At 50.3% G+C, this 25,807-nt stretch overlaps 1 protein-coding gene across 3 annotated transcripts in view; it reads right to left on the bottom strand.

Moving 5' to 3' along the window:
* Window positions 1–633: 633 nt before the first annotated feature.
* The window catches only part of ZFHX3 (zinc finger homeobox 3), a 208,970-nt gene continuing 183,796 nt past the window's right edge, over window positions 634–25,807 (bottom strand). For all 3 annotated transcript variants that reach the window (XM_027715968.2, XM_039386167.1, XM_027715965.2), the window contains 5 exons: window positions 22,211–22,344; window positions 21,819–22,019; window positions 14,427–14,529; window positions 8,500–13,947; window positions 634–5,819 (listed from right to left, as the gene is read on the bottom strand). In XM_027715968.2, the coding sequence (XP_027571769.1) occupies window positions 4,258–5,819; window positions 8,500–13,947; window positions 14,427–14,529; window positions 21,819–22,019; window positions 22,211–22,344 (7,448 nt within the window). In that variant the 3' untranslated portion in view covers window positions 634–4,257. The remainder of the gene's footprint in view (window positions 5,820–8,499; window positions 13,948–14,426; window positions 14,530–21,818; window positions 22,020–22,210; window positions 22,345–25,807) is intronic.

The raw sequence follows: 25,807 nt of genomic DNA, 5'->3' as shown, positions 1-25,807 counted from the left end.
TGAACACTCAGCAGTTCCTGTGGGCTCCCTCCCTGCTGTAGAGGGAGTGCAAGGAGTCACCATTTGCCTACTTACCTCCATCTTCTTTTGGTTTATCAGCAGAAGGGAACTGATGTAATTTTAGTTTACAGGTTTCAGGATGACCATGAAGGCATTGCGCTTTCCCTTGAACCATTCATTACAGCACCGTGCCCAGAATCCTTCTGCAATCATTTCATAAAATTAACTGCACTTGTAACGTCCTTTACACATGCAGAGCATCCCAAAGCCACAGTATGGATGGCGCCACTTGGCTCATTGCTTCCACTGGAACGGGAATGTGCAACATCAGCCCAGACGCTGTCACCCTGATGGGCACCTGGACACCCACGTGGGCAGGGACACGGACACACGTGTGCTGGTGTGTGCACACCAGCGGTGCACGAGGACACGTGTGCAGACACACGGCTCTGTGGCGGTGCCCACCTGCGTGGGGCAGTGCGTGTGCCCCGCTGAGCCGAGCCATGCCATGTCACACCGTGCCACGTGGCACACACCCACCCGACACGGACCCGGCACCGCGCACGCGGGACATCGAGACGAGAGCTTTTGCTCATTTTTTTTTAATGTATCACAATGAGCAGGAAACATACGTGATGAAATAGTTCCAAAGGAGTATATTCAATTACCATCTACAGTCAACTCAACTATGACAACAAAGTCTTTTGTGACAGTTTTTTAAAGTTTTGAAAGTTCCATGTGGTTTGTTTCTGTCAGTCTCATGTATTTTGGTACAGTTCGAGATCAGCATTGTTACAGTAACAAAAAAGCTAACAAGACTACAGTATAGAAAAACACCAAGAACATCATTTTTGGTTTCACTTGCTCTAGTTTTTGTACATTGCAAAGGCTGTTCATAACCCTCTTCACCTCATTTATGCTTTCTGTTCTACCCAAACTTGCCCCCCCAAATAAAAACGAAAAAATAGTCAAAGCTTTGTTTCACAGTGGGCAGTATCAGTGCCGACCAATTGACCGACCAACCAACCAACCAACCGACCAACCAACCAACCAACCAACCAACCCCAATTTCTGCTTCCATTTAAAAGTTTAATTTTTTCTTAAAGCAAAATATATTTCAGCGAGCGTGCCGGCTGTGTCCGCCCCCCTTGTCCCCTGCCAGCCCCGGGCGGCCCCACACACCCCTGACGCCTCTCTTTATTCTCAATTGTATGAAACTTTGGCCATCTTCACCACTTAAAAAAGCTTTTTATTAAAAATAAAAAAGAAACCCGCTCAATGCTAAGTTTGAAGTGTTTTCCTCATGCCCAGCCCGGCCCCTCTCTGTTGCTCGCTGGGAAGGCCACGCGTGGGCTCGGGGTCACGCAGGGGTTCCCGCGTGCTGACGTCGCTCCCGCAGCCCCCCGGGGCAGGTGTTGGGGCTCTGCGAGCACGAGGCCGGCGCTGGCAGGGCTGGGGATCCCAGCGGGGCCATGAGGTCCCCTCATTGGCCCCAGGCAAGGGGAGGAGGCAACCTCGCACTGAAAAGTCTCTAGAAACATTTAGAAAAAATACAAGAAAATGAATTTATAAAACTTTTTAGTGGGTGGGAAGGAGGAGAGAGAAATTGCACTATGACCAAGCAATATAATTAAAAAACCGAAACAAGACAAAACAAAAGGATTTCCAAAAGAGACCTTGAGGAATTGGACAGATAAAGCTCGTGTTAAACTGGGAACTGGCATCACAGAGAGAATCCAAAACAAAACAAACAAAAAAATTTCTATATGATACAGACAGAGTAACATACAACAGTTAAATGGCAAAAAATATATATATATATATTTCATAGAATTACAAACAAGATAAAATAATGGAAAACAAAAAACTGTACAACTTTAGAATTTAAAAAATGTTCATCTCAAACACGGGGAGAAATACAAGAACTTCTGTTAAAGAAAACAGTTTGTTAAAACAGCAAATGCTCCGTGGGTACGTGGTTCCGGTTTTGACACCTTGTGCTACAGCTGGGTCCTGGGAGGAACATCCGGTGGTTCGCGCTTTAGTATCGACTACTTAAAAAACAATTAAAAAAGGAATATGTGCATTACCCTAGAAATATGTACAACTGTTCAGGATCTAGTCTTTCATCGAACTAAAACCAAAATTCCATAAAAATATAAGTGTCCCGCTAGAAACCCGCGCTCGTCTCTCGGATGCTCCAATCTCTCGTGGAGGCAGCGAGTGGCTTCGGCCCGGGGAGGAGCGGCTGGAGGCGGTGGGAGGAACCTGCATTCACAGTCTTCCAAGTTCCCTTTTGAAGCAGGAGGAGGATGACGATGGTGGGAGAAGGCTTTTGCGCTTTCGAGGGCAGAGGAAACGGGGGGGAGAAGGAGGTTTTTTCTGTTGGCATTTGGTTACGGAAGGGAACAGCAAAGCATCTACATCTCCAAAATCTACATTTTAGCAGCACAAAGTTTTCCTTTCAAAGTCTGGGCCGAGGTGTGCCCGGGTGCCCAGAGGAGGCCAGGGGGCTCTGGGCATCCCTGAGCCTGGCACCCGCTGCTGCCATGGAGAGAACTTGGAAAGAGAAACCTGCCAGGGGTGCGCTGGGTGCTCACTAAGAGTTGTCTCTCTGCTTGCAGAAGAAGCACAGATAACAACCTGGGTACTTTTTTTATTCTTTATTTAAACTTAGACTTGTTTGTTTAAATCAGAAACAAATTCTCAAGTAAAAAGAATCCTTTTTGCTCATTCTGCACCAGTGGTGAAGGGTATGTCTTTGGATTTTTATTTAAAGCATGAATTTTCTTTAGAGAAAAAAAATGTAACAAAACCTTTTTTTTTTTTTTTCAAAAGAAGGAACAAGAGTGCAGCCTAATTACACAAACAGAACCGATGCTCAGAGGTCAGGAACAGAGTCTTTGAAGCATTTACAAAATGAGGAAAGGAAGAGGGGAAGAGAAAAAAAAAAAAGAGAAATGGAAAATAAGAACAAAATAAGTGCACAAGGGTAACAGACATAGGTAAATCGTATGTATACGCCTTAAAAAGTTTCAAACCCCCAACAAAAAATATTCTGCAAGGGATCCTACTGACCCCCAAAACCCTTTGAACTTCTTTCTTTAGTTTTTATAAAATAATTATGCAACCACCCTCTAAGAAATGAAGGTAGCGACCATAAGTGGAAGATTACAGGATGGGGATGGGGATAAAGGTACAAAGGGGAGAAAAGCTCAGGCGAGTCGATGGATCGCAATCTATCTGGCTAGGAATGAACAAGACAACATCAAATGAGAAGCCGTCAGCTGGACCATACAAAAGCTAAATGTACACAAAAGGGTTTTTTCTTTTAAATCTACCATACTGCTTCAGTTCATTTCCAATGCAACAATCTACTCAACACCAAAAATGGTCATATCTATCATAAATACAGAAAGTCAGTTGTTTTAAAACTTTTTTTTTTTTAAGCTCCGAGTCCTCAACACTCTCTGTGTGGGTTTTTTTTTTTCTGAAAAGTGGGAGTGCTTAACTTTTCCCCTTGGAATTGGCTTCAGCAGAAAAGCTACCCTTAAAATCCCCGAAAAGCTAAAGCAGTTCACATTGTTTTTCTCTTGAATACTTTCTGCCCATTTTAAATTAACAAAAAAAAAAAAAAAAGAAAAAAAAATCCTTTTCTGGAACAAAAACAAAACAAAACAAAAACCCCAAAACAAATGAAAGAAATTTTATATATATATATATATATATATAAAACAATGATTCTGAAAACAGAACAAAGTGTGAGCGATTGACCTGAGAATAAAAAGACATTACATTTCTTTTTTCTTTTAGCAAGCCATTGGTATCTGAATGCTAAGATAGCAAGAAATTTAAAACTGTCTCCAGGTGGGCTGCTTTCCCATACAGCGCTGCCGGGCTCTGCTGTGCTATTGACGGGGGATCGGACAGGGGCAATGTACAGGGGCGCGAGCTCCGCAGGCGCGAGGAGGCAGCACGGGCCTTCGTCTCCCAGACCAACAGTACCTTCGAGAGGACAAATGTAACAGATTTTTTTTTTTTTCTTTTTCAAAGTTTTATTTTATTAAAAGGAAAGGAAAAAAGAAATGTAAAACCCACCGGCATCGTTATATGGGAAAACAACCCACGTTTTTTCTTTTTTTCTTTTTTCTTTTTTTTTTTGGTTAGAAGCTTTGGAATTGCAGTTAGTCTATTTTTGAAATTGGTTTGTTATTAACTTTTTTATTTAAATTCATTTTCATTGTTCATCTTCAAAGCTTACAATCTGAAGGTGTCCATTCCTACGCTAGCTAGACCACTGTCCTTAGGGCAGCCGGGGTCCCGGGGCCCCTCCGCCGGGCTCGCCGGTCCATCTGACTTTTGGCTAAGATCCGTGTCAGACTCCTCCGAATAGTCGTCTGTTGGCATCGAGGGCTGAACCCCTGAGGTGCTGCATGAACTTGAGGTAACCGTTGAAGATGAGGAGAGAGGAGGGAAAGGCGGTGGTGGCGGCTTCCCCGGCGGGGCACGGGAGGCTGCCGGGGGCCAGGGCTTTCTGGAGGCGTGGGGGGAAGCCGGGGGGGGCCGGGGGGGCGGGGGGCTGTCGTTTGAGTGAGCGGCCGACTGCGAGGTAGATGCGGTGCTGGGGTCGGGGGGGCAGGCAGAGTGAGGTAATAGACTGGGGTGCTCTTTGGCGTTTCTTGCTGCTCTTGTGATTGTTCGGTGTTTGTGCGGGGCTGACTCGAGATGCTGACTGAGGGCTTCGTCCCCACACACCGTGCTCTCGCACGCCACGCACTGGTACGAGCCGCTGCCCTGGCCGCTGCCGGTGGGCACGTGAAGCACCATCTCATGCAGGTTCGCCACGGACTGGCCGAAGAAGCAGAGGGACTTCAGGTGGTCGCTGGCCGCCTCCTGGTCGCCAAAGCACGCCTGGCACTTGCGGCAGACCAGCTTGTACTGCACCTTCGGGACGATGAAAGGGTCGCAGAGGGAGTCCGCGCCCTTGCCTTCTGCTTCGGGCTCTTCTTGGGGTTTGGGCAGGAGGGGGGACACCTCGCGGGGTGCATTCTTCTGCTCCTCTTGCTTGGGGGGTTCTTTGGCAGGGTCTTTGTCCGGGGTGGCAGCCCCCGTGGGGACGGGGGTTTGGCTTCCTTTGGGCTGCTGCGCTTTCTGCTGTTGCTGCTGCTGCTGCTGCCGCTGCTGCTGCTGCAATGCCTCCTGCAGACTCTGCTGGTATTGCTGGTACTGCTGCAGCAGCGAGCCAGGCGACAGCCCCAGCAGCGCCTGCGACAGCGCGGGGCTGTAGGGGAACAGCCCCTCCATCCCGTACATGGGCTGCAGGTACCCGCTCTGCAGGGCGCCAGGGATCTGCGGGGCGTAGTAAGGGGAAAAGCCGGGGACGAAGTAGGGAAGGAACTGGCTCGTCAGCAAGGTGGTGGGGTCTGAATTCAGGGCGGCCTGCAGCGCCTGGAGCTGGGTGGGTTCCACCGCGTACTCCATGGCAGGCAGTGGGGCTGCAAGGGCACCCGCCGGCGCCTCCCCCTTCTCCTTCTTGGGCCCTGGCAGGGGGTCCCCCTTCCCCTTCGGTGCCTTCTCCTTCTCTTTTGCCTTCTCGCTCTCCTTCTCCTTGCGCTGCGGTGGGGGCGCCTGCTGCGGCTGTGGCTGTGGGGTCGTCGCCGGAGGTTGCTGTGGGGCCACGGCTGCTGTGGCTTGTGCCGGGGTGGGCGAGCTCAGCGCGGCCGGGGGCTGCTTATTTGGTAATCCAGAGGTGGGGAGGCCAGGTGAAGGGACGCTTGTGCTGGGCAGGCCCATCAGGTTGGGTTTGGGAGAAGTTAAAGCTGCAAGAGGGAGAAAGAAAGGTGAGAAGTCACTGAATTCTGGGCAGGCAGAAACCACGAGGGTGACCCCAGGCCACCCCACAGCCACTCCAGAGCATCCGTCTCCGCTGCATGAGGGCACCAACCAGCTCAAGCTGCTCCGTTGCCACAGCGCAGGTTGGAGAGCCCATCCCTGCTCCCACCCGCCCTGAAGAATGGTTCCTGTCCCGCTCCACAGGCCCTGTGCCATGGGGACGTGCCCCCTCGGCCCCCACCGCCTGCGGCTGCCTTGGCTGCGCTGCCCAGTGGCACTGACTGCAGTGTCTCTGATGGGGACACCCACCAGTGCCTGGGATGCCCAGCACAGCTGATGTTCTACTGACTCCTCTGAAATTCCCAAACGATTAACACTGATGTCAGGATCTGCTCTAATGATTCTACACGAAAGGGCGGGAACGCTCAGTATTGCCACACCCCCACAGACTGGGAAGTCCTGGTCATGGCAACTGGGGACTGAACAGGCTAGACCAGAGTTATTTTGTCCTTATTAGACTGGTGTTCGTGAATCCATAAACCTCTGATGCAACCCCTTCCAATGTCAGACTGTCTGGGCACTCAGCTTCTGAGCAATTCCAGAGTTTATGTGGTGTTCAGACATTCCCCCTGGGCACGAGCATTGTGTTTTGGGTGGAATTAAAAGCACTGTGATGCTTCCTCATTAAGGAGATGGATTAATGGTGGAATGAGAACCCTGTCCCTCTTTCCAACAGCAAGAATAGCCAGTAACAACACTGTCCCTGGTGCCTATTTCTGCTCTCACAGCTGACGGTGGTTAGGGGCAAGACGTGTGCAGCTCCCGGAGTCACCTCCATTAGTCACAGCTGCTGCAGCTGCCAAACGTGCTCCTAAAGAGGAACGTTTTGCTTGGAAAGTCCCTCAATGCCGTTTGGGGAAAAAAACCAACCCCAGAAACAAAGCTCCAAAGTCCTGCTGGCACGGCCTTGTTTGCTCCCAGCTCTGGAGCAGGAACCTGCTCCAGGATCCACCTGCTGCAAAACCCATGAGTAAAAGCCAACCTTTCCCTGACGAACCTGAATCTCACCGCTGTGGCGGGGGCTGCTCAGGGAACAGCCTGAGCAGGACCAGTGGCAGAGCCTGGAACCAGCCGTGGAGGCATGGCCACTTTTATTTTAGGTTGTACCTCCAAGGAGCCACAGGAGGTTTGGGAGGAAGGCAGCTGGAGCTGGGACGGTTCAGTCATGTCTGATCTAAACCCTTCTGAAACCTGTGTCTGCTCCTGACATGGTGCTGAGACTACAGTGATCTGTGACAGCAGGACAGGTACAGAGTGAGGCTCCACACAGCGGCCCCAGAAATCTCGGACAAGGGCACATTATGGATGGACACCATTGAAATGGATGTTCCCCAGCTGAACGTTCCTCAGAGGTTCAAGTGCAGGAGCAGCAGGTAATTCATAGTGTTCTTGGATGCATGGCCTTATCTGCTCTGACAGGCCCGGAGCTGCCATAGCCTGACCTTTGGAGCTTTATCTAAAGGACACAAATAGTCTGTTTGACTTTCTAAACAGCTCAGTCCTGTCTAGGCAGTCGCTGACAGCGTTTAAGATTCATCAGATGCAATCCCATCTCCTCAGGACACATCCTGTGCTTCAGAGAAAAACAAAAGCAACAATACAGACTGAAGTGCAAAAAAGTAATTTTAGTTGTTATTATAAATTTAGGGCATTAAGAAAACAGTGCAGAGCAACCTGCAATTGGGTGACAATATGATTCGCTGAAGAGATGCTCCTGTCCGAGTGCTCTGAAATAAGATCTGTGGTGAGAACAGACGGGTGGCATGAAAATCCTCGCCATGCGCAGGGGCCCTTCAGACACACAGTGAAACAAGGCCTTTGGATCACGTTTTCTAGGTCACTGCTGGTAACTGACCTGCACCTTCCACTGCCAGTGTTTGCTACATGGTTTAGACTTTCCACCTATCCACCAGGAACAAGGGAAAAGAGCATCCTCAAAAGGTAAAGTCCACTATTTGAGATTAGGCCACCCAAAGGACTATGCCAAATTTCATTTTTAGGTAGCATTGTTACAAAAAATCTTATTAAAATACAAACTAGATTTGACCCTCAACCACACTGTTGTTTGTTGAGAAGGTACTTTCAGGTCATGGCCACCCATCACTCAAACCCCATCCTCAGCTGCACTGGGATTTGTCCTGGAGGTCACCACAGGGACACATAAAAATGCTCCGCAGGTCTGTCACCAATGCTACCAGGCACACCATAGCTTTCCCTAGAAAGAGTTTGGACTTTTGAACACCTGGGATGGGACCACATAAACCTAATTTAATATCAAAAGGAAACGAATAATGAACAATGTGTTCAGCACATTAGTCCTGTTCCGTTGGATAAATCCTCTGTTCTCCACTTCCTTGGAGGTGTTTCAGGATTTCTAGTCTGTGGTAACACATAGAGACATGCAGCATGTCTAGACATTGCTCTAGTTCAGACTTTTGCTAGAAAACCTGAGTTGAGGAATTAAAGATAAAATACCTGCTGCTTATTCATGAAGTCAACATGCTGGACTAATGGTCTGGGAATCTTGTTATCAGTCATTCCGAAGGAACGACTGCTTGTGCTAGAGATGTGCCAAGTGTGCCTGAGCAGGATAACACTTGTACCCACCTGTGTTGGATGGAGTGAAGCTGGGTAAGGATGGGCTGTTGAGGCCTGGGAGTAAGACTGGAGGGATGCCCTGGAGCGCTGGGTACGCAGCAGGAAGGTTCAGAGCTTGCAGGGGGGTGTTGTCAAACATGCCCTGCTGTTGAGCTGCCAGACCAAGAACCTCATTGGCTTTTTTGATCCGGTCCAGCTCCTGCTGAGCCATCAACTGACGTACAGTAGCTGGGTCGAAATACTCCTTTTCCTTATCCAACTGGCTTCCAATGGTTTCTTTAACTTTGGAGATATGCTGTTGAGAGAAGATATGGTCACGTACAGACAGCCGAGCGCTGTACTTGATGCCACACAAAGTGCACTCTGTTTTGGGTCCCTCGTAACTTGTTTGGTTTATACCAAAATGCTTGGCCATGCTGAGTTTTGACTTCTTCTCCTTTGCCCTTGCATTCTGGAACCAGACCTGAACAACTCTCTTTGGCAGTCCAATGTCATTGCCCAGGACCTCACACTCCAGCATGGTTGGTGTCCTGTAGTCATTAAAGCATGACTTAAGAACCTTGAGCTGGAGATTAGTCATCTGAGTGCGAAAGCGTTTCTGTCCGGGCCGGTCCCCGCTCTCGCCAGACTTGCTGGCTGAACCACTTGCGCCAGGGCTGGGCGAGCAGGGGTCTGCAAGGCTGGAGGTTTCACTGTAGTCCACAGTACCTTCATTGTCGTACTCTTTGCTGTAAAAGCTGGGAGCTGGGCTGACCAGGCCAGAAGACAGACGATCTTCGTATTCAGACATTGCTATCATGGCAGCTTTTGTCAGACCTTCACTGGGTCCCGATGTGGATTTGGTTTCGGTTGCAATCCCTGTTGCACTATCGTTGTCTGCATTGCCTTCGTCTCCTGTGGTGGTGTCCGTGATCGCGGTGTTGACAGAAGAGCAGTCATCGTTGTCCAGCTTTGTCTGGTCAAAGCTCAGATTGACTGAGGACATGGATGGACTCTCGAAGTCTTCAATCCCTTCCACCTTAATGGAGGACGGACTCAGCAGAGTTCGAGGTGACAGTTCCATGCTCTTGTTCACCGGGGAGAGGGGAACACTCTGTCCGTCACTGCTAGTTGGTGGCATATGGGAAAAGCTGGCTCCATCAAAGATGTCTCCCTTCATCTGAAGTCCCCCATCGCAGTCCAGAAGCATAGCAGACAGTGTCAGGTTGTACCCAGCTCGCTTGGCTTCGTGCCAGTGCCGGGATCGAATATGAGCTTCCAGAGCTGTCTTTGCTTTAAAGAGAGCTCGGCAGAAGGGACACCTTCTGTGGGCTTGGGCCGGCCCCACAGCTCTGAACTGCCCTTTCCTCTCCCGTGCACGGGTGTTCTGGAACCAAACCTGCACCACCCGCTTCTTCAAGCCCACTTCATGCGCAATGTGATCCAGCATCTTCCGTGTAGGGTTGGAGTCGAGCAAATATTTCTGGTACAGAATTTCTAGCTGCTCGGGGGTAATGGTTGTCCTTAGACGTTTATCCCTTTGGGGTTCTTCTCCCCCAGTCCCACTGTCATTCTCTCCAGGGCTTGCGCTGGCCTTTTCCTCCAGCTTTCTCTTCAGCGTGTTCATGGTGGATGTTGGAGTTGACGGTGAGGTGGCCGAGCTTGCTGGAATCTGTGGTAACGTTCCAGACAGCAGCTGGCTCGCCAGTAGTGGATTACTGGGATCAAAAAGCATGAACGGCATATCCAGCGTTCTGTCCAGGAATGGGGGGTGGATAAACTGGTTCTGTGCACTCAGGAAATGGAGCTGCTGATGCTCCTGCCAATGCTCGAAGGAAGGAAATGCCAGCTTACACTGGTCACACTGGTATGGGATCAGTTGAGGAGGTAGGTTTGCCAGCTGCTGAGGGGTAGAGGTGTGAATGGGTTTGAGGGAGAGGTGTGAGAGCTGAGATGGACTTGGGCTTGACTGTGACAAGGAGCATTGAGGGGGCTGAGGGGGAGGAGGTGGCTGCTGCAGTGAGGAGGGGGAGGATAACTGTGAAATCTTTTGGTGTGCTGAACTTGTCTTTTGTTCTCCTTGGTCCTGTTGCTGCTGAGACTCTTGCTTTGGTTGCACTTGCTTCTCTTGGGTTTGGTTTTGCTGTGTACTTGGAGGTTCAGACTGCTTTGGTTTCTCATCTGTAGGTTCTACTTTAGAACTAAAGGTGGAGGAATCGTCTGCCTCTGCTGTGAGCTGCAGAAAAGCTGAGGAGGTTGTGTTGGCTGAAGATGTAGGTGTGCTGTAAGCTTGTGAGGGCATTGGTGTGCTGCAGGAGGAACTGGTTGGAGTCAAGAGCTCCATTGCATCCATAGAGTCTTCGTTCTGGCTATCATCCTGTCCATCCTCATCCTCATCTTTGTAACAAAGCTTTTTCTGGTGTTTAATGAGATCAAAAATGCGCTGAAAGACCAGACTGCATTTTTTGCACTGGTAGTTCAAGTTGCTTGTTCTAATGTACCTGTCGTTTGTGAGCTCGCGTCGCTCCCCATCTTTGCCTTCTCCCTGATTTTCATAGTTTTTCCTAGCTTTCTGACGGGCATTCTGGAACCACACCACTATAACACGCGTGGGGAGGTTCAGCAAGTTAGAAAGCTGCTCAAATTCATCGTCCTTTGGGTAAGCATTGGCATCAAAGAAGTCCTGCAGGACTCTGAGCTGGTAGTCAGTAAAGCGTGTCCGAGAGGACCGCTTGCTTCCCCAGTACTCCTGCTTTTGAGGCTCTGGAGAAGGAGGCCGTGAGTCTATCTTTAGCTCTTCCAGGCTAGTAATGGGAGGGTTGCTGAAGTTGTATGGGGAGTCCTTGTTACGCTGGCGCTCCTTGAACAGGGTGTTTCTGAACCAGTGCTTGATCACTTTCTGTGGCAATCCGGATTTGTCTGCCATCTCTTTGATCTGTTCCTCACTTGGGGAATTGTTAATGTCAAAATACTGCCGAAGGACTCTGAGCTGGTCATCAGTGATCCGTGTCCGTGGCCTCTTGTTCTGCTGCTGCTGGAGAAGGCTGGGGTTCAGCTGATGCTGGTACAACTGGGCCAAGTCGGCGGGTAGGGGATCTACAGGGCCCAGCTGGGGCGGCAGCTGCGCGGGTAATGTCTGCAGGGGCATGGTTTGCATCATGAGTGGTGAGAAGATGGGGAGCTCCATGGGCATGGAGAGCTGGGTGAGTGGCACAGATGGCTGGGCTGGTGCAATCGTGGGAGAAGTAATCGGTGGGGCAGAAGTAGGGATGGCAGGAGCGGCAGCCGGCTGAGGAGGAGCTGGAGGGAGCGGAGGGGGGGGCGGTGGAGGCGGGGGTGGTGGCTCGGGGGTCTGAGGCCGCAGTGGGTACAGTTTGTCGTAGTGTTCTCTGTACTGTTTGGCAAATTTCTCCAACTGCTTAAAGGGAAAGTAATGTTGGTGAACGTGCTCTTGGTGGCTCTTCAGGATGAGGATGTTTGAGAATAACTTGCCGCACGTATCGCACTCCAGCTTTTCCAAGTTCTCACCTTGGTCTGTCTTCCCGTTTTTCTTCTGCACTTTCTGCTTGTTCTCGTTGTACTGAATGACAAGCTCAAAGCCAAAGTTTTCCAGCAAGGCTTTGGTGGCGTTGCCCCTTGCATCAGAGGCGATCCGTGGGGGCAGGATGGAGGGCTCTGAACTGCTGCCTGGCACAAAGTCCTTCTTCTCTTTGAGCTTTAAGTTATCAGGCAGAGACTCCTTCAATGTTACATTATTGTCTCCCCTTTCTGCGCTTTCCCTTTCCCGTGGGGTTTCTTTATCTTTCTCCTTCACTATGGATTTATTCTTCTTCTCTGGGTGCTGGCTCTGCTGTAACAGGACGGAGTGGGGTTGTGATAATGACAGCTGACCTTGCTGCTGCTGCAAGAGCTGTGGATGGCTCTGCTGAGGGAGCTGAACTTGTGCCTTCAGGTCCTCCAGCAAAGTTGGACCCGTCCCAGTCAATGTCAGTGCACCGCTGGTGACAGGCAAGCTGACTTCTGGATTGAGCTGGAACTCGGCACTGGGGATGTAGAATGGGAACAGAAGATGCTGCTGCTGCTGCAGCTGCAGAAGGGTCTCGGTGGTCATCGGAAAGTGCGGCAAAAGTGCTGGGTTGAAGAGCTGGGACTGCAGGAGAGCAGCTTGCTGCTGCAGCTCCTGCTGCAGGTGGGCCTGGACCTGTGCCTGTGCCTGTGCCAAGGTTTGGGCTTGTTGCTGCTGTTGCTGCTGCTGCTGCTGCTGCTGCTGCTGCCTGGATGCAATCATGTCTGCCAGTTTCTTGCGGTTCACCTCTTTGGGCTCCGAAGGGGAGGAGATGTTAGTGCTTACAGGGTTACCCAACGGAGGAATTCCCACGCTGTCGCTGGACACCTGGTTGAGCAGGCTGGGAATGGGAGTGGTGCCTGAAGTGCTCGTGCTGGTGGTTGCAAAAGCATTGCTGTTGCTGGCACTCACGGGGCTCGGTGTGGATGAACCCAAGGAGAGGCCGCTGCTGCTGCCGTTGCCAGCCCCATTGCTGCTGCTGCCTGCCGCCTCCAGCTTGGCCGCGCGAGCCTTGGTCTGGTGCAGGACAGACCTCATGTGGATCTCCAGGGTTGAGCTCTGGCTGTAGGCCACGTTGCAGGTGTTACACTTGAAAGGTTTGTTGTCTGGGCTGCTGGTTGGCTCAGGCTGCCCAGTAGCAGACTCTTGGAGGGCTCGTTTCAGTTTATGCAGATGAGAAACAGAATTGTAATGGACCAGGAGAATGTTCTTCTGTGTGAAGGATTCCTTGCAGACTGTGCACTTGTATGGGCGAGACGGATCTAGGAATTTCTCCATAGTGAAGTTAGGGCCCTTCCTGAAGGGTAAGGCCCTTTTTGGTTCTGAGCCAGAGTCCTCCTGCACGGAACCAGAATCGCTGCCTGTCGGGCTCTGCTTATCTTCCAGGTCGCTCTCCTCCTCCTTATCTTCCTCAACTATTATTGTGTGGTCCTCTGCAAGTGAAGGGTCACCCATAGCAAGGAGGTCTCCGTTGACCAAGAGACCACCATACAGCTGCTGAATGTCGGCCTCGCTCAGCTCTAGGTGGCTGGTTTCCAGGTGCTTCTTCAGGGCCTGGAAGGTTCGGAAGCTGCGCTGACAGAGGCAGCACATGGTGGCTGCCCGGATGACGTGGTACTGGGAGTGGAGCTGCAGCTTCTCAATGGTTTTGAAGGCCAGGCTGCACTGGTTGCAGCGGTACTTGTAGACGTGGCGGTCAGAGACCGGCAGCTGAGGCCGCTTGGCGTGGACGTCGTTGAAGTGTGTCTGCAGGGCTGCCGAGCTCTTGAACACCTGGCTGCAGCCCTTCTTCCAGCACAGGAAGCCAGAGTCCTCCCGGGCAGCGCTCGGATCAGCTGGAGCAGGCTTGGGGTCCCCGCTGTGCTCTGCACTGTCTGATGGCAAAAGGTTCTTCCCTGTGTCCTCAGAGATCTCTGTGAAAACAGAATTAGAGCAAACCCCAAAATTACACCAGCACACCAGGGTGGATGAACACTCCCTTTCAGTCCTGAATACATCTTTTTTTCTCTCCAAGACAATGAGTATTTCTAACATTTCTCCTCTATCTTCATTCATTTATTTCAATACCAGCCCATTACCCTCATCATGGCCCATTGCATAAACCTACACAATTTACTTCCTTGCACACTTCGAATATCTGGAAATGATTCACACACACGCATCCCTTAGTGCATTTATCACCTTCAATTCTCCCTTTCAAGTGAAGGCCACTCTGCCATCACTGTCTTTACTGTTCCTGCCTATTTTCAAAAAAGAAGGTTCATCAAACTGAACATAGTATTTGAGTCTTGGTCCTACCAAAGCTAGGATCAACAGGAATGAAACTGGTCCCTAACCAGGTGATATAACTGGGGGAGTGGTGGGACCATGGACCTCACTGATCTGCACTCACCAGGCTGCTTCCCCAGCTCCTCGGTGCCTGAGTTACCATCCTTCTCTGGAGCAGCTGCTGGGAGGAACATGCTGCTGGGCATCATCACCTCAGGGGTTGTCACCTGGAGACAGGGGGAAAGGGCATGGGGAGAAGAAAAACACAGGAAAATATTTTAAACATCTTCAGTGGCAAAACTAGACATTGGTATTATGAAGTCAGAGGTGTCACTTCACAGCTCACTGAAGACTTGTATTTATTAGACAAAGCTCACATCAGTCAAAAGTGTTTCTACAGTTACATTTTGGACATAATTAGCAGTGCACACTTGAAGAATAATCTTATTATTAATATTTTTCCTTTATGTAGAATTCAGACTTTGATCACTGACAATGTTTTGTCATGGGCTGTGAAACTTCTTGTGCAACCAATTAGGTAGATAAGTTGAAAGGCCCACCTTAAGCTGCTGAAAACATAATAAGGCCCCTAATTAAATCATACCTCGTAAAGTACGCTGTAATCTTGAACCAGGGAGCATTGCAGCACTGTTTTCAAAGTGTATCGATGCAGGGAAAGGAGGCGCATGAGAAAGAGAAGTACAAATACGGAGAGAGGTGACAAAGGAAAGGATGAATACGGAAGGACTAAAAAGAAAGCAAATTTTGAAATGAAAAGCTTTTGGTAACCCTTTCCTTGCTCTGAATTATGCGTTCCCTTCGCCCCTCTTCAAGTCTTTGCCTAGATCCTGCACCAGTAAAACCAGTACAGTGCTGGTTTTGGTGTGGGAACACCCACACTTCTAAAGAGCTGTAGAGTCTGCATGGCTCATCTGGAGAGGCCCTCTGGAAGAGCCAAGTGCACACACTCATCCCGTTCTGGAAAACCGTTTCTTTGGATGTACCTGGTCACACACAGATCCACAAACCACCTTGCTAGCAGCCTGCACATGGCTGGCATCAGACACAGGACAACGAATGTCCTTCTGAATGTCCAGAGCCAGTGACTTACACTGCTGAAACACTGCCTCACAGCACCTGGACAGACAGACCTGTGCCCCCATCACCATCCATTTATGTTCCAGCACACGGCTGTCAGTGCTGGTCAATGCCTGTGGCAAGTGAAGACACCTCTACAACCTCAAGCAGCTGCCCATGCTACCCCACTGACACCCAGGGAGCGCTCCCCTTTCACCAGGTACTCCTGGTGATGCCTGTGATGCTTCTGCTCCCAGCCTCCTGCTGCTAGGAAGGTGAGGCACAACTAAACACTCCTGGACAACTGTGTTTCCTGGCAAAACAAGCCTCTCTATCCTTCTGCTAGACACAGAGAGGGCATCTGAGCCCTGGATTTCAGGAGAGAAAGAGTGCATGCAGTGGCTTTCTGCACAGCCAAGGCCCACAGGGCTCTGGCTGAACTGCAGGAGATGGGAGCATGCCTGTGGTGAAGCTGAAGCTGGAGAATCTCAGGATGAAATGATGGCACAGGAATGGCTGCAGAACCTTGACCTGAGACATGAGGGGTGTGGAGCTCCCTCCCATTCCTAGGACAGCTGGTACGTGGAGGTGAGTGCTGGGTCCCATGAATGCCAGCAAGGAAGGCAGCTGACACATCCCAGGAGGGAAGCTGAGCACACCAAACTCATTCCACCTTTTACTCTAAGCAGGAGTGTCTGATGGCTGCGGGTGGTGGGTTGGGAGACGTGAAAGGTCACTGGTTAATTCCCAGTAGCTGGGCTCGGAGGAGGGGGACGAGCAGGGAGGCCAAGGAGGGAAGGCAAGAAGAAACCGTTCCTCTCAGCTTTAGCAGCAGGGAGAGCGCTTTCCTAGGATCTTTAGGAATTATGAAAAATAAATCATGAGAAATTAAAAAAAACCCCAACAGAGTAGAAAAAGAATAAAATTATCTAACACCTCAGCTGCACATCATTATAGAGCTGTGGCTTTTCATAGGCGTTACAGTACGGCAGCCGTCCCCACCACCATGCTCAGTACGACGGATCAGTAATTGTTTTCATACACTTTAATTAGAAAAACTCAGATGGCTATGAATAATAATGGAAAAGAGAGACTTTTGCACTTGAAAGGTTGAAGTCAATCAAGTGTGAATGACGGCAAAAAAGAAAAAAAAAAGACACCAATTCATCAGGCCTCTGTTGTCTCGCCGCGTCTTTAATCATAATTCCTGATTGGGATTCAAGAAGGCAGTAAGCAGCGGTTCTTTGTCTGCCTTCACCTTCCGTCAATTAACTCTCCCCGAAATATAATCATCAACCTCACATGCTCCTCTGCATCTTAATCTGGGGCTCCAAACCACTAAGTCCTGCCCTATATGTGTTTAAGTAATTACCTTTATCTACCTGCATCTCCACAGCTACCATTCCTTCCCTTCCTTCCACCCTCCCTCCATCATAGGGGAAAAAAAAAAAACAGGAAAAAAAAAAGAGGTGGGAAGAAAAAAAAAAGGCTGTGGTACATTAAATTGCTACAGGCACAAAATCCCCAAAGGCAAACAGAAAAAAAGCTTGGGAAAAAGTGCACGGCAACTAGAAATTCTGGATATGGATGTGGGGAACTGTGGCGGTGCAGCCACAGGGGCTGGCCCTGGGGAGCAAACCCCTGGAAACAAGGCACTGGCCAGCAACTGGACTCAGTCAGGTCCTCTGGATCCATCTGGGCTGTTCCTGCCCCTTTCCTACACCCTTATCCAGGGCAGGACCCTCTGCCCCTTCATCCCCATAGACCAACCCCGAGCAAGTGGCAAAGATAAAAGGAGTGCAAATGGGCTGCATGTCTCAAATTACTTTGCACTGACATGGAATTCCAGACTGCCCTTTTTGTAGGGTTCATCCTTTTACACTGCAAACCTATCTGAGGACACCCCGTATCCTTGGACCTGCAGAACTTGCCTGGCATGCTGTGACTGCTTTTCATATAACCCAAGAGTGGGGGCACAACGGGGCAGGAAGGTGCAGTGCCCCCAGCAGGTGAGGCAGGAGCGGTGCTCTGTGACACAGCATTTTGTACTGCAGATGTATTTCATGGCATTAACTGTTCCAGTGATCAAGAGGACCGTGTTTATCTGGAGCACAGCCTGTGTTAGCACGTGTGGCTGTCAAATGCTCTCCACCTTCCTCTCACCTGCACAGGCGATACCTGGCGTATCATCTTGGCATCCCTCCTCAGCTCAGCATCCCCCCCCTTTGATTCCTGTTTCCCTGTTTAAATGTCTCCTCAACACCGTTTCACGACAGCAACACGTCAGTCAGTGTGAGCCGTTACTAAAACACAACCCTACAGCTGTGAGTTCAATAAATGTGGTTTCCCTTCCCTTCTCCTGCACACAGCTGTTCTTCTCTGTCTAACACCAAACCATATGCACTGCACGGCTGTAGCCACCATCTCCTGGCCCACAAGCCACCAGCAAAGCCTCTTCCAGCATGGCACCTGTCTCAGTCACCCCAGATCCACCTCTGTGCACAGCCTGAGCTCACCATTGCCTGTGGTTCTGACAGCTGAGGTCCCTCTTGGTTCTCCCACTGTTACCACACAGAAGGTCCTTAGAGGGTGGGAAGTTGTTTGACAAGTCTCTCTGCTTCCAAGGACCCTTCCTTTTGGGTGAAATTCAGACCCCTTCAGCAGATAAAATTTCTTTATGAAGATGAGATCCATGGAGAGGCATGGGGACCCCACTTCAGTGGCCATTTCCATGGATGAGGTGGCCCAGGGAGGACTGTTACAGAGCACCCAAGGGCTGATGGGCCACGTGTCCTGCCTCCCTCTCACTCCAGTATCCTCAGCAGATGACACACCCTGACACCTACAGACCTGTCATCATGCTGGAGAACGACCAGTGGGCCCACTCCTCACCAGAGACGATCTCCAGCAGTAACAAGCACAGCTCCTGCCACCACTGGCTCTACTGGATTTTTAACGACTGACTGTAGAACCGCTCGTTGTCAGGGCTGGAGGCTTGGAGCCCAAGACCCACCAATATGACACCCAAATACTGCTGGCACGTCCGAAAAATTACTCTTGGCCAGCAAGAGCAGCCAGCTTCCCTCACACTACACCTGCCTGCGCTGTCTGCAGATCGAGGCATTAAATGCAGGGACAGTTCCTCCAAAAATGCCCCAAAATGCTGGAATCATGTGGCTCTGAAAAGAAAACCTCTAGAAGGAGTCTGAGGAGATACATCCCCATGTCCATGCAACCAGGGGAAATACAGACAGGAGGCAAGGTTCCCCACCAGACAAAGGAGGTAATTTCCATTACAAAGAGAGAGAGAGGGTGCTGGAGTGAAAAGCTTCATTAGACTCCGAGAGGCAAAGCGATGGCAGTATACCAAGGTCACTTCTAATTTAGACCATCTAATTGGCAAACATGGCTCCAAATGGCTATCATCTCACAGGGCTCAGAATTAATGAAGCCCGATTATTTTCATTACCTTCATCCGAGATGGAGAATGAGACAGAGAGTGAGAGGGAAAGGGGGGAGAGGGAGGGGGCGAGAAGGAGGGAGAGAGAAAAATTGAATGACAGCAGAAGGGAGAGAGCAATAAGAAAAGACAATGGGAAAGAGGGAAAAAATGTAAAGACAGCAAGAGGGGGAAGTGAGATGGCAGGGATGGGCAGGAATGACTCCTGAAGCAAGGGAGAAAAGAAAAAGATGGAAAGAGGGCTGGAACACTGGGAAGACGCCCTAAACTGAGGAAGAGAAAGCTGACAGCAAAGATGATGGGACAGGAATGTGCAGAAGGATAAAGCAGACTGTGGGAGGAGGGAGAGCTCCTGCTCCCAGAGGCTCTCGGGAAGCCGTCCTCTCTCCCAGCTCCAGCCCATCAGTCTTGTCAATCGCCTGCGCGGGCGAACTGCACTTCACCCTCATTACGGGGCCCTGTGGAGCCGAGCAGGCCCAGGCAGAGGCTGTAATGGGAAAGATGGAGCTTGGCCCTGCTCAGAGCAACTGAGATGCCATGGAGAGCAAACTTGGCCACATTCATCCACCAGCACTGTGGAAGGGAAGCTGCAGGAGGTGGGGGGATAGTGTGAGCCCCAGCCTCTGTTCCTGTGTGGCACTGGGGCACGGTGTGCTCTCCATTCCCCTCAGCCAGCCTTGCCAGCCCCCATCCCTGCACCAGGGCTGGTGGGAGGATGCGGGGGTCCTGTGGGACAGCCAGCCCGGCTGCTCGCTGATATGAAAAGGAGGGAGCACGACCAGGCAGCTCTGAGATGCCGAGTGCAAGCAGGAGCCGTTACCATGGCAACAGACATATTAGACACTGCAGGTTCCTGAACGGCGTCTGATAAGGTGTTATTAACTGGAGCCTCCTCCAACGCTGAGCACAGTGACACTGTGTCGAGAGGGACCCAGCTCCCAGCTACAGGGATGCAATTCCCTTGCAGTGACACCAAGACCTGACTCACGTGTCAAACCAAGATGGGATCTTCATGAGAATGAGCAAAATTAGGACCCTCTGATGGTGCCATGTTCTGCATAAACTGTACTGACTGCTCAAAATATTTGTCATTGAATAAAGATGCACCTTCTTGACCCTGTGGTGCTAGACCCAGAGCAGGAGAGGCAATCCTCCTCCCCAGATATGTCTCTGGGTGCCAAAGGAAAGAGCCAGTGGCAATGGAAGGTGGGGAAACCAGAAACAAGCATGAGGATGACCATCATGGCTGGGCTAGTCTCTGCCGATCCCAGCAGTCCCTCAGCCCTGCTCCAGCACAGTAGCTGTGCTCACCTAAGGGACTGTCCCTGACCTCCTCTGCAGGGTGTCCTGAGCTCCTAAATGAGGGGCTCCTGCCAGTCCCCCATATCCTGGAGGACACAGATCTGCCTGAGGATGGACCAGCCCAATGCTTCTGCTCCAGACTGCACATCCTGCCCACAGCCTGGCTCAAACCACACCACTCTACACCAGCAAAACAGCTACCCTGAGCAAACTGGTTACACTTACTGGCCTAAGGAAGGTGCTCAGATTTTGCTCGCTGCTCTTAGAAGGTCAAAACATCTGCCATCAATGTAGTTAGAGGTGAGCAAGAGTCGTTCAAGCCCGGAAAAGGTATTTACAGACTTGACCAGCACCAGTGAAACAGACACAGGCCACAGAGGCCGCGATCTCTGTGACGGGACAGCTCTGTAACTCAGGCACACAGGTGGCCTGCAGAGCAAAGCCACATCCTGCTGAGCCCTGAGGGGACAGGCAGTTGGTAAAGCAAAGCGGGAAGATAAGGAGCATAAAGGTATTGATGGAGCAGGAACCGGAACGGGTTGCCCAGAGAGCCTGTGGAATCTCCTTCCCTGAAGATACTCAAATGCTGTCTGGACACAATTCTGAGCAATGTGCTCAGGGGACCTTGTCTGAGCTGGGAGGCTGGGCTGGAAGAGCTCTGGTGGTCCCTGCCAACATTACCCATCCTGTGATTCCATGACCCTGTCTTTGAGAAGGAGTCACAAGAGGAATCATAGAATTGTTAAAGTTGGAAAAGACCTTTAGGATCATCAAGTCCAACCATCAACCCAGCACCACCACCAGGTTAAACCATGTTCTCAAGTGCCACATCCATATGTTTTTTTGAACACCTCCAGGGATGGTGACTCCACAGCTTCCCTGGGCAGCTTGTGCCAGAGCTTTGCAAACCTTTCTGTGAAGAAATTTTACCTAATATCCAATCTAAACCTTCCCTGGTGCAGCTTGAGGCCATTTCCTCTCACCACTTGTTACCTGGGTGAAGAGGCTGACCCCACCTGGCTCCAACCTCCTTTCAGAAGGGAGTTGTAGAGAGGAAGAGTGACAGAAAGAGAAGACCAGAGAACTGTAAGAGAACAGCTGGGCCATGCTGTGTGTGCTTGCTCAGAAGATGTCACAGGAGGGAGCTGATACAGAACATGAGTATTACAACAAACACAGTGTTATTCACCTCCACTGCCAGGAATCAGCAAAGAAGGGAGAAAACAAGCAGAAACAGAGTGCAAGAAAAAATCACAAAGAAAAAGAACTGGCAAAATAAGAACTTATTCTGTATACTTGGTGACAACTTCTTAATGCAGACACGATCTTCCCTCAAAGATTTTACCAAAGAAAAAAGAGTGTATAATGTGACAAAACATCTCATCAGCTGCTGCATCTTCCAGAAGCTTCTGTGCAAGCTGCCATCCCATGCAGTGACCTGCAGTGATCAGGTCAAGGAAATTGTATTTATCCTGACCTCTTCACAGGGAAATCACTCAACACTTCCACAGGGCTCAAACTCATACACGACCTATCGGGATGGGATGAACCTCAATGGCAGAGCCCTGATAGGTGAAGTAGTTGCCCACTGCAGCAACCTCTGCTCCTCACCTTCACGGGGATGGCAGCGGACACGCTGGGATGGCAGTGGACACACTTGCCTATGCAGCCACTTACCGTCATGATGAGTTTCTCAACACAGTCAGGTGACACGCTGTGCAGGTGGGTGAGGTGCAACTGCAGGTGGATCTTGTTATTCAGCATGTCCTGGCAGAGTGGGCAGCGGAGCATGGGCTGCACAGAGTGCTGGGTCATGGCATGCACCCGCAGCCGGTTCACGTCTGTGTTGCTGTACTTGCAATACGGACACTGGTACATCTGCAGAGAAGACAAATGAATCACACAGCTGTTCCAGCCGCTGCTTTCCTCTTACAGTCAGGCTTTAATAATTTGATGCCTTATCCGATCACCAGTTATTGCCTTTCATCCTCCTTCTCCCATTTTATTCTTTGCTTTTGGCACATTGGAAACAAATTACCTGCACAGAAAGGTGAGTTCTTCCGCCTTACCTGCTCTGATTTGGTCTCCTCTGAAGTTTTTGACCATTTAAAGGAGAGAGGCGACTCAGAGCTGCTGGGAAACGATATCCGCTTAGAGGACGCTGGAGGCTCCGTCAGCTCCTTCTCTGCCTGGCTGGCTGGTGCTGCAACAAAAAGTGATTTACATCAGGAAACCTCCAAAGAGGTCTAGGTTGGACAGTGCTTCCATTTACTGCTTGACACACCCCCCAAGGACTTGGAGGAGGATGAGTACTAACTAAGTCCTACAACGCACACTTGGCCAAAACCAGTTCATTCTTGCTGATGATCTCCCACAGCACAGGAACTGTGTGACTGGTGACCAGAAGCAGAGAGATCTCAGCTGTTTCTGGGGGCTGCTTACAACCTGCGGGTGCAGGAGGGTCTGGGCCTGTGGTTATGTCCAACACATAAATTCTTGGCCAGATGTGAAGGCCCATGTGTCACCTTCAGTGGCAGCTGGACTGACTCAGTGAGGTAGAACTCATACCCTTTGCTCACCCAGGACATTTTACACATGGACACTCTGGAATACGTTTGCCCTGTAGAGGGCCGGTGGTTGTGGCTGTCAACCCAACCAACGGCACCCGTGCTGGCAGCAGCGGCACTGCTGGGATGGCTCCGGCCGGCTCAGCCCATGCTTCCAGAGGAGTATGCATCTCTGGTGCTTCCCAGGATGTGGGCCTGCCAAAATCCCGATTTTGGTGGGACCTGGCCTATGGGACCCAGACACTCCCACCTTGACAAGCTGAGGAAAGGCCATTTTATAACAGCCAAACAGAGAAAGGCAAACGAGTCCTGAAGTCAACAGCAAAACATTCTGTGAGTTGTGGCACTGGGAGAAGCACATCTCTGACCTTTCCCCTCCCCCGAACCCTGGCCGCCTGCAGTACATAAATTTGTGGGACATCTATTATTTAAAAACTGTAAGGACAAGTATATTATACACAGCCCCCGTCTCCTCCTCCCCGAACACACATTCATAACAGTACTTTAATCTGTCTCGAATCGACTTCAAACCCATTTCGCCCTTAATGGGAGTTATTCATTTTCACTTGAAAGGTAATATCTGACAGCTGGATATTTAATATGATGGATCGGCTGCCGATTAACAAGGCACTGTAGCATTCTCAGGCCGGTCCCCCACACTTTTCCCCCTGTCTCCTACTCTCCTTGTGAACCCGCTGGTATCTGCTTCTTGTTTCAGAAGATGCCGTTAGAGTCAGATCCTGGCAAACTGCTTCCTTCCCAAAGACCCTTCAGTGCACTGGCATGAGCTGTATTTCCAAAGGTACCAAATCACAGTGGGGAATACAATCCCCGTTTCTAACTGCCTTCCCTGACAGTCCCCACCTCTGCGCGTTCAGTTAGATAGAGACAAAGTAAGTTCCAGGAGAAGGAAAACAAGTATTTCAAATAGGTAACGGTAGTGTCGGAGTGAGGCAGGGATTGGAGGAGCTCTGGGATCGCTGAGTTCCTCCTGGTAGGCTTGGAGGTGATCTCATTCCCTGCAGTGCTGCCAGTTGCGCACCTGGTGCTTCAGTCCTGGCTGGGCACCAGCCTCCATGCACGGATGCACAGTCCTGGCTGTATCTGAAAGCCAAACCACAGGACTCTGCTGTGCTGCCAAATCCACGACAATGTCCAAACCAGGCATTTCCTTGTGTAAAACAAGTCTGCAGTGTCAGTGACGAATGACAGACACTAACACAGATCCTTCTGCCCCTGTGGAATGACATGCTGCTCTGCTCAGCCCACTGCTTGAACCAAGATCCTCCCTGGGCTTCAGAAGTGGAAAGGGGTTAAAGGTGTCTGCAAAGCCAGAGTTGGCCTTCCTTGCTTCCTGTAATAAACATGCTTGGAGCATTAGGCACATGGTACCACCTTGTTGCTCCTCCGCTGAGGAATGCAGTCCCTCCTGGAGGGTTTGGGGAGGCAGAGATCACCACCAACAGCCAGCACTGTAGTGGGCGAAGGACCACCCTGGCACTGTCCTCGACACCACCCTGCCTTAAAACACCCTGCCCGAGCCCTGTGTGATGTGAGCGGCCCTGGTCGGGAGCCTGATCACGGCTGACATGGTCCACTCCTCAGTGTGACCTCAGACACTGAAGCGCCAGCCCTGATCAGGCAGTTGGACATTGAGACTGGCAGCTGGAGACCCCAGGTCTGTCAGGGCAGTCAGGCAGCCATGTGAGCCCTGCTCCAGCCCTGCACCAGGCTGGGACAATGACAGTCATGGCTTTGGGTCCCCTTGGACCTCTCTGCACTGGGTGGTGACTGGGGTTCCCTGTGTTTCTGCACCAGCTGCTCAGTAGCAGGATGTTTCTGGATGCAGTGACCAAATTCAGCTCAACCATCAGCTACAAACAGGCTGCTAAACACCAGCTGCAACCTTGGGAGTCACGACAGGGTATTTTCTCATCTCCTTTCTACTGGGAAGCAGCTTGCTTAGAATTAGTAACAGGTAATTAAAATGTACTTTTCCTCACCATCTCTAAAGTAAGTACCCAATTTTACTAAATGCACTTGATCCAACCCATAACTTTAAGCCTTCAAAACCAGAGTTACTGATGATTGTCCAGACTCCAGAATAATTAATTTGGTGCAGGGTTCTGAAAAATGCACATGGAATATTTGTTCTAAGTATTTTGAGTTGACAGCTCAAGTGGGAATTTTAACACTGAGACCAAAGTTTATTGTTGATAAACAGGCAAATACATGAAGTGACACATTCAGTCCACATCACAGATCAGAGAAATAAAGAACTCTCTGCTGCCTGGAGAAACAAGGACGCAGCTCGGCACCCGCCTGCAAGGCTCCCAGCATGGCGTGGGACCTTCTGTCTGTGCAGAGAGGACAGGACAGAACATCTTGGTCTCAAAATGTACAAGGAGCCATGACCTCGAAGGGCCGTGAGGCACCAGAGCAAATGCAGACACCACCTGTACCGTGACCACAGGCCAGCATCTTGCTTCCAGGTCAAGGCCTTGCAGGGCAGAAAAAGGAATTTGGTTTAAAGTATGACATATGCCTACATATTGGATAGTACTGTTACATACTTTGATTCTTTAAATGGATTTAATTCAGATTTGACGATTCAGAGGAACATCTAAATCTAAAATTTAAATAAAATTTCTAAACTAATGTCCCCTAAAGCCAAGTGTGATTAGGCAGTGCTGCCATAGCACTTCTGGAGACCTACTTATCTTCTCACTCTTCTCAGCAGCTTCTGCTTTTCAGAGGAGGAAGAGAGATTCTCCCCAGCATTATTCCAGAGGTGAGATGGGCACTTCCTTCGAAGTGGAGACCTTTCCCTTGCTGGTTCCAGAGGGAAAGCCAGCATGGGTCCCCCAAGCTCGTGTTCTCTATCCTGGTGGGAAGGGAGTTGCCACCCACCTCTCAGCCATCAGAATCTTTTAGCTAAAGTACCACTGACAGCCCCTTCATCTAAACTTCCATCTCCCAACCCAGCAACATAATGGAAAAGCCAATTAAATGATTATTAATTCATGCTGCTTTCCGTAAGCTAGAGGTTCTCATCTCCCTGCATTCCGTAAACCAGCTTGCCACTTGCCCTAGAAATTT

This window comes from Pipra filicauda, unplaced genomic scaffold (genome assembly GCF_003945595.2).
Source record: "Pipra filicauda isolate LSUMZ 115617 unplaced genomic scaffold, ASM394559v2 scaffold46_size3722508_pilon, whole genome shotgun sequence".
In the NCBI taxonomy this organism is placed as follows: Eukaryota; Metazoa; Chordata; class Aves; order Passeriformes; family Pipridae; genus Pipra; species Pipra filicauda.
This window is presented reverse-complemented; position numbering and strand designations above follow the sequence as displayed.